The 8,655-nt window shown below is 39.4% G+C and overlaps 1 protein-coding gene and 1 long non-coding RNA gene across 2 annotated transcripts; one reads left to right on the top strand and one right to left on the bottom strand.

The window, feature by feature from the left end:
• Nucleotides 1-1,838: 1,838 nt before the first annotated feature.
• Nucleotides 1,839-3,834, bottom strand: LOC107591447 (growth arrest and DNA damage-inducible protein GADD45 beta-like). Its single transcript, XM_016280590.1, has 4 exons — nucleotides 3,637-3,834; nucleotides 3,419-3,520; nucleotides 3,088-3,313; nucleotides 1,839-2,395 (listed from the first exon to the last, which is right to left on the bottom strand). The coding sequence occupies exons 1-4, from the start codon at nucleotides 3,687-3,689 to the stop codon at nucleotides 2,291-2,293; spliced, it is 486 nt and encodes a 161-aa protein (XP_016136076.1). The 5' UTR covers nucleotides 3,690-3,834; the 3' UTR covers nucleotides 1,839-2,290.
• An 814-nt stretch (nucleotides 3,835-4,648) lies between these two features.
• Nucleotides 4,649-6,883, top strand: LOC107591446 (uncharacterized). The gene is made up of 3 exons (XR_001609875.1): nucleotides 4,649-4,703; nucleotides 6,460-6,686; nucleotides 6,805-6,883. It is a non-coding gene; the product is annotated as an uncharacterized lncRNA (long non-coding RNA).
• The last annotated feature ends 1,772 nt before the right edge of the window (nucleotides 6,884-8,655 follow it).

Raw genomic sequence — 8,655 nt, 5'->3', positions numbered from 1 at the left:
TCTCAAGAAAAGACTGATACTCAGCTTGTGCAGATGTAGACATCTCTGAGTCATCCGTATGACATTATTCACTTCATATTACTAAAGTTGTAGTGGAATCATCCCCAGACGTCTTAGCTGGAGTTTAAGGGAATATGGTGTGAGTCAATGCAATCTTGTGGGAAATCAGAGCACACCCATAGTCTTGAAGATGTGGGGTCTAACACGTGCAGTAAGGGCAGAATCTTTCATACCGTCTGCTTCACTGTCTGCAAAATTAATGGGACAATCATCACAGCAGACCCCCTCGTGCATGATTTCTGTGGCCTGCAGGCAGCCTGATCTTTAACAGTCACCAAAGAAAAGGTCATTGAAGTCAGAGTGATCAAGCTATTTTCCCCTTTTTTTGGTCTTCTGAAGAACAGCACGAGTGTGTGACTAATAAGATGTTTGTGCATGTTTTCATGACAAGTCTATAAAGACACTGATTGTTCTTTTGAAAGAGATATCACTATATGACTAGGGCCATGTTCATACTGCAAGGCTTAATGCTCAATTCTGATTTGTTTGGCTGTTCACATTATTTTTAAAATGTGGCCAATATATCAGATTCAAGTGTGAATTGGACACTGTCCCAAACTGAACTGCATGCGCAAAAGAACAAAAACAAGACGGCACGAGCATGTTGTAATATGAAATTAAACATGGAAGAATTTATAAATTGATGCACCGTGGAAGCCAGGTAATTTGTGTACAGGCGATAAGAAGGATGAAGACAAGAATGAGGATGATTTTTTGTTTGGTTTCCCTTCAAGTTTTGCTTGTATGGAGTTGTTACTGTAAAACTTACACCTCAGTGTCGCTCCACTGACTACCCGTCTTCAATATTAATTGAGTGAATAAAGAATTACGAGTATGTAAACTCTTAGGAGTGAATCCCGTCAGCTGAGAATTGTGATGAACGTCGATCTAGAGTGATGCAAAAGTCATATATTCTGATATGACTATTCAGCCTGAGGTTGTATTGTAAAACATACAACAAATATGGAATATAAAAAAAGACAAATATGGAAGTGGCACAAATCAGCATCAAAAAATCTGATTTGATTCCATATGATTTGTGGTATTTACACTGTTATGAGTCACATACGTGTAAAAAAAAAAAAGAAAATTCATATTTGAGCCACTTTGTTCTTTGCCTGACTGGCAGTATTGGAATCAATCAGTGAAACAGAATTACTAAGCATTTTATGATCTTGTTGTGATTTGTCTGGTGGTAGTTGCTCTTTCATCCTTTTATGCAGGAAGAGGTTAAAAAGCAAGTGCAGAATGTCTATCTGCAGAGTTGTGCCCTTATGTACATTTTGTACCTCTTGCAAACAAACTCCTGTGTTTGAGAAACAGATAAGGAGCCTCTTACGTTTGTACACATTGTGCTGCATCTAGGCTGCATGATTTATGATCCAGGATGGGGAAAAACAGGTGTCAATATGTGAACAGCTGTCTTCTTGGTAATATTTCTTTACCCTTAATCAGAACTGTCTGTTGTCCCACAGAACAATTTAAGTCCCTTTCTTCCTTATTGTTGTGCTTAAACTAATATGAAATGATAATACTTGACTATAAGGAAGCAAGAATATATTTAAGTAATTTTTTTGGTTATGAGCTCTGAACTGAACTGAATGTCAGCACACGTGACAGTTTTTGTAATGTCCAGCAAGTTGCACTTCGTTTTTAAATCTGGCATAAAAAACACAACAGGAACGGTTCGTTTTAAATCATTAAGCATAACATTTATTTCATAAGAAAAAAGTAAACATTTGTAAATGTATAAATAACCAAATATATTATTTGTTGTGAATGACATCAGTGTTATGCATAAATAAAAATTAAGACAATTCAGTCCTTAAATAGCAGTCTCTTTTTAAGGCAGAGCTTCTTTTCCTCTGTAGACCCATCACAATATTGTCAGGTCTGAGCCATGTGTTATTCACTCTCCTCCCACGTGGAGTGCAAAGTGCAGCCATGCCACGGTCCGGATCCCCTATCATCCTTGCTGCATCACAGTCCACCGACCACCCTGGTGCTCCTTTGGTCCCTCCAAAGGGTGACACCACCGATCATGCAATATGAGGAACGTGGACGAATGTCTCTAGTGTCCTCTGACACTTAGAATTCCATAATCATGGAGGTGGAAGCTCCGTAATGGACTTTTAGACAGTCCCCTTGAATCGATGAGTATGTCCTCATGACGGTTGAAGGACAACATCAATATTCCGGCTCTCTTCAGCACATTTCAGTGCACCACACCTCAGCGCTCTTGCAGGGCAATGGAGGGCACCCACTGGTTCCTGCAACGGCTTTCCTTGCAGTAACTCCCCACTTCGTTCAGCTTGAGATGCTCGGCTTGTGGGTTCTATGAGAAGGAACGAAATATGATTAGTATTGCATATCTTCTTTGACAATAGCTTGTTCGTTAACCCAGTTTGTGTTAAGGGTGTGAATTAAAGTGGGGGTGGGAGAGTGGGTGTCTTACAAGTAGCCTACAACCGGTCATTATGAATAGTATAAATGCAATTCCAGTGAGTTTTAAAACATTTCCACTAGGAAAGTTAGTCATTGTACATACTGCCATAAGCTCGCGAATATAAACGGTAAGCTTATATTTTTGAAAACGTTTCGCTAAGCTCATTTTCGAACAGAACATTGGCAAAACTGTCATTCTTCCTTCGAATATACACTCTTAAAAATAAAGGTGCTTCACGATGCCATAGAAGAACCTTTTTTGTCTAAATGGTTCCATAAAGAACCTTTCTGTTTCACAAAAGGTTCTTTGTGGTGAAAAAAGGTTCTTCAGATTACAAAAAGGTAAGAAAGAGATGGTTCTTCAAAGAACCTACACCTGAATGGTTCTTTGTGGAACCAAAAATGGTTCTTCTATGGCATCGCTGTGAAGAACCTTTTGAAGCACCTTTATTTTTAAGAGTGTAGGCTACATACCACAAAAAAACACTCGTGTTTTGTTTAAAAAGTTCAAAGATAGCTACAAACTGCACCCCCTCTCCCAAATGTTATACGTGTATTTGTAATATGCGAAATAATACTTACAGTTACAAGTATGCAGTGGAGGTCTCTTGGTTCGTTAGCGTTGCTGTCAGTGGAGAGCGGCTCCCCGAGGACCTGTGCTAAACGCCTCATGCCGGAGACGCGCACGATGTTGATGTCGATGTCGCAGCAGAAGGCTTGGATGAGCGTGAAGTGGATCTGAAGCGCAACATCATTCTCGTCCTCCTCATCGGTCGCTAAAACGCAGAGGACCACGCTGTCTGGATCCCTGTACAAGTCAATAAATGCGTTTAATTTAATATGCACTTAGGTTTTTACAGTTTGGTCTAATGCATATCACTGAATTATATTGTAGATTGAATAAAATACTTACACATTCATGAGCTGTGCAGACTCGTAGACTCCTACTGTCAGACAGTTTTGTCGTTGTGCAGCTACTATCAGCTCTTCAAGAGCTTCACTTACAGTCTCCATTCTTTATTAAAGACAAAAATAACAGTTTTAACTTTTGAAACCCCTTAAAAATGAAAACAAATATTTTTGAGACTCGTTCTTTTGAGATGCTAAGAAAAACAAGTAACGTTAACTTACTTTCTGTCTGTGCTGTTGCATCCAACAAGTTCTTCCAGAGTCATGTTTGTCATTAAATTATATTATAATCCAGAAATCGAAATTTCCTCAAAATAATATAATTCCAGTCGATACGGCGATCTTTGACGGGAGTAGTAATCCAGAGATTTCGAGTGGTTTCTCTCTCGCACTGCTCAGATACTTCTCTCTACGATACCGTCTCGATTCGTGTTCGACCTGAAGCTGTGGGAGCCGGAGTTTTATAGCAGGAGAAGCGTAGTAGGCGTGGTTGAAACTGCAGCCGAAACCTCACGCTAATTGGCCCCGGAGGTTTCTATGGAGTCTCCTATTGTGTGAAGTATTGTTTCAACGGCAGTTGTCTTTGTGTAAGGAACGATCAAGGGGCTATTCTCCATAATGAAATCCTGCAGACTAATTTGTTAAAAATGAAAACGCATGAATATTGATTTTTTGGGGGTCAACTGCAACCCAGCCTACACGAAGTACCCTTTGAGTTTTTCAAAATTGTTAACCTTTTAAAATATAACAAATACATGATTATACATTATATAAAAATATAGATGCATATTATTTTTGTATGCCTTTTTTTTTACCATTTAATTATTTATTGTTTATTTTGCTGTTTACATTTCTGTCAATCTCACAAAACTTTTTGTATTAGGTTTTTTTGCATTACATAATTAGTAAAAATAATGCTTCATAATACGAACTTATATAGCCTACGTGAGACTGCTACATGCTGAAAATGCATTCATAAAAATAAAAATAGTTCATTAAAAGAATATTAAAATGTATTACTTAACCATCTGCATATATTGACTCAAATGAGAAATACACATTTATTAATGTTTGCGTAATTCATTGCTTGATGCAAAAATAATCAAATTTTCATAACTATTTTGAAAAGCATTTATGAAACACTCATGAGCCCGTTACTGTATGTAATCTTTGTCCCGCGCTCCATCTGGTGGCGAGAACTTTACCTTCTCGTGGAGGATTGAGCACAAGGACAGGAACATGTGTGGGCATGCCATGGACCTCAGAAATTAAGATGATCACTCACGAAGGTACTCATTCGGTGATTACATCAAAACTAATAACTACATTTAAAATTACACGAACTTAGTTGGTTTCGGTGATAATGGTTAGATAGCCTATCATACGCTTAAACTGTTCAGCTTTAATGTTATGTTAGTTATAATGTGGTAGCCTACAACAAAATAAAGAAGAGCTGTGAATCGAAACACGGAGGGGAGGATTACCTGATTGTTAGAGGAAAATCATTTTGCATGATAATAATCTGCTCAATCAGTGCTGTCATGATTACATCAGTTGAATAAAATTAGTTTGACCAAGTTTGTAGGACCATAAATCAACTTGACAACGTGTTTATCATCTTAATCCTTTATCAAGTGACATTAATATGGCCTTGCAAGCAGAGTCAGCTTATAGCTCTTCAGTTTTGTAAAAAGACCTTGCTCCATAGAATGATCACAAAGTTAGTAGCCTATTATAAAATAATAAAGCAATAAAGAACTCAAATGATTAAATTCTTGTAGCCTACACAATTTAACTTTAAATTTACCATTTGATATTTCTCAAGTTTTATATATTAATATCAAAATATTAATATCTTGATTAAATATTTGAGAATGATTCTGACTTTTTAAATCTATACTTAAGCTATTTCTTATGTTTTGCAAACAACATCTGGCCTATAATGTCAATAAATAAAGTAAATGTTACTTAAGCATCTCAATGTGCTTTCTCAGTGTGTGTGTGTTTGTAATACATACATACACACATACCTACGTTATCATTATACATACAGTGGGTACGGAAAGTATTTAGCAAATGGCTGCAATATAACAAAGAGTGAAAAATTTAAGGGGTCTGAATACTTTCCGTACCCACTGTACATACTGTACAATATGATTACATGTACTTAGTGCTTAATTAAAAAAATATTAACATGGGATTAAAACGACTGAGGTTTTATTTCTAATTTTCTGAATTAGGCTAGAATTACTCCATCACTGTTCTGCCACCCCAGACATCCATTGCCTTTGGGTCTGTGCCTTACAGGTTGCCTCATTAGTACCTGAAGAAAAACCACTGACCCTGGTTACTCTTCATACATGCCCCCAATCATCTGTTCCTAATTTTGCTATAATAAATTAAGTAATTTATAGATTAATTTAAAAATGATAATGAAAATATGTTTTTAAATGATTTACTTTGATTATCAGCTCAAAGAGCCACACAATTGTTTTGGATTTTATTCTGAGGTTTGTCAACCTCTGCTGGTGTGTGAGGGTATTGCACTGAGAACGGCTAATACTAAATATATAGAAGTTTCTTTTAAAAAGAACAACTAAGAAATTAGCTCTTCAAACCTAACAGATCAGCATATAAATGTAAAAACATAAACAACAAATGAAAGTTTCCTATAGTTTTCAAACTATATGACTTCAACCAATAAGTAGGCCTATATTATGTAAAATGCTTATGGTGTTTATGAAAAATATTGTAAAGTGTTACAGAATTTTTTTTTAGCTTTTGGGGGTTCCTGGGTTTTCTGAAATTTTGAGTGGGGTCCCTGAGTCTATAAAAGGAAACTCGTGGTTTATAAAAGCACACAAACAAAAGCATAAGCAGACATGTATACAGAATACATGGTCACTCTGAGTTAGAACACAAAGTACATCTGCAATATCAGGCATTCTGCTGATATTTTCCCTCATAAACTACCAGAAATATGCCAATATGGCCTTGCATGAGCTTAACATGTGTCACTGAGGGTCGTCATCATGAATTTTGCAGCAGGTGATGTTGAATCCATTTATAAAGAGCAGCTCTTCATCACACCATGAGACCACTGACCATCTTCTGCTGTGGAGACCAAGGTAACTTTCAGTATCATGGTTAGTGGACGGATCATCCTTATTGCTGCTGGTTCTGCCCTGTCCTTCATTCTCACAAGCTGTGATGACTCACTTGACAGTCGCTCTTTGGAGAGTGCCACAAAAACACAGGATGAGAACAATTTGGTGAGTTACGTATTTTTTTTACGTCTTTCATGATGGAACACTGGAAAAAGAAATGAGAAGAACCAATCATCTTGAATAATCTCAGGAAATTGATTTAAAATTGTAAATTATTTTACAGATCAAGGCACTGCAAGAGGTTCTTGAGAAGTTAAAGAATAAACAACTGCCACAAACCGGAAAAAAGTTTAGCCTACTTCCTTTGGTAATGTAGCATTTCACACAAATGGAGAACATTTACACTCTTTTTTTTCAATTCTACCCTCATGTAGAAATTGTTTTAATCATAATTATGTGACTTCATTCTCTGATTGTCAGGATTATGGACCTGTTTTGTTATGTTCCCCCCCACCCCCGTTTCTGTTCCTGTGTTCCCTTATTTGGTCATGTTCCTGTCCTTGTTTAGTTAATTAATCATTCTGTGCACCTGTGTTTGGTAATTGTCCTGTGTTTACAAGTTCTTGTCTGTGCATTTCTTCTCTGTCGGGTCTACTTGTTGGATGTTGTGTGTTTCCCGTGTTTCTGTTGTGGATTATTTCCCCTGTGATTCCTGGATTAAAGACTTTTTTTCTTGTACTCCACGTTTCTCTCTCGTTCCTCCTGCAGCAAATCGTGACAGAATACCCGACCAAAAACAGTAACCTCCGTTTGTCTACCGGTTTTCACCAGTGTTTTTGTTTCCGTGGTGTGCCCTAATGGATCCCCTCCTTAGCCCCGAATTCCTCCTCCTCTTGCTGGAGCAGGGGGAGCGCTTGCTCGGGGACCATACCAGACTGTTTCTGGCTCTCGCCGAACTTACCAGCTACCCGGACGACGCGCTCTGCGCGTTCTATGACGCCAGCCTGAACACCGCGTGCAGAGCGCCGTCGTCCGAAGATGGTCCTCGAGTGGAATTCGCCGCCTTCGTGGAGTGGACTCTGTCGAGAAATGGATCTCTGTCCCCCACCTGTTCCCAGGAGAATCTCACCAGTTCCACCCATACCCAGAGCCCAGCCCACCATCTCCCCGCTGTGAGGAGCTAAAGCCTGAGCCCACCGATGATGGAGAGCCAATTCCCACCGCGATCAGCGAGCGAGCGCAAAGCCAAGCGACTGAGAAAGGATCGCCCAGACGTAGAGCTGTATCCGTCAGACCAGGCGGCAATAATGCCCATCACGAGGGAGCGTGGAGAGGAGCTCCGCCCCCTGCACCGCGGCTGAGAGTGAGCGGAGTATGTTGCGGCGAAAGTGCCAAAGCGAAGAGGAGAGGGCTCCAGTCCCTGAATCCAGTCCAGAGCGCCCTCCAGTGCCCGCTCCTCGAAAGTGCCCCCTAGTGTCTGCTCCTCCAGAGCGCCCATCCTGTTTCCGTGTTCAGTCTAGAGGGGGCTTCCAATCCAGAGTTAAGCCCTGAATGCCCGGAGACTCACAAATGCCCGCCCTCCCACCCACTCCAGTCTCCTCCACCGCTGTCGTCTGGCAGCCCCTCTGCTCGCCTTCAGCCCACCATCAATACGGTGCAAGCTCCTCCTAAGCTTCCCTTATTTGGTCATGTTCCTGTCCTTGTTTAGTTAATTAGTCATTCTGTGCACCTGTGTTTGGTAATTGTCCTGTGTTTATAACTTCTTGTCTGTGCATTTCTCCCCTGTCAGGTCTACTTGTTGGATGTTGTGTGTTTCTGTTGTGGATAATCCCCTGTGATTCCTGGATTAAAGACTTTTGCTTGTACTCCACGTTTCTCTCTCGTTCCTCCCGCAGCGAATCGCGACACTGATAGGCTTTGCCTAAGTAAAATTATAAGTTCACTGCACTTTTTTCACTTTGAATTGAATCATTTACAATGAATATACAGTTGACAACTAAATGAGTACATATTGTGACAAGTCAAATGCATGGAAACAAAGATGTTAACATTATGCTGTAATGATTTTACATAGATAATAAGATGTAGGCTACCCATGACGTCATATACTGCAATATGTGTGTCTGGTCATGTA

The sequence above is a fragment of the Sinocyclocheilus grahami genome, unplaced genomic scaffold (genome assembly GCF_001515645.1).
Source record: "Sinocyclocheilus grahami isolate Dianchi unplaced genomic scaffold, SAMN03320097.WGS_v1.1 scaffold141.1, whole genome shotgun sequence".
Classification (NCBI taxonomy): Eukaryota; Metazoa; Chordata; class Actinopteri; order Cypriniformes; family Cyprinidae; genus Sinocyclocheilus; species Sinocyclocheilus grahami.
The sequence above is the reverse complement of the archived record's forward strand: the minus strand, read 5'-3'. Positions and strand labels throughout refer to the sequence as shown.

Excerpts from the sequence above, each read along its gene's own strand:
- LOC107591447 (XM_016280590.1), bottom strand. The coding sequence starts at position 3,689 with ATGACAAACATGACTCTGGAAGAACTTGTTGGATGCAACAGCACAGAC. Across the intron at positions 3,521-3,636 it reads TGCAACAGCACAGACAGAAA|AATGGAGACTGTAAGTGAAG; the intron begins GTAAGTTAACGT and ends TCTTTAATAAAG. Across the intron at positions 3,314-3,418 it reads TCTGCACAGCTCATGAATGT|GGATCCAGACAGCGTGGTCC; the intron begins GTAAGTATTTTA and ends TGACTTGTACAG.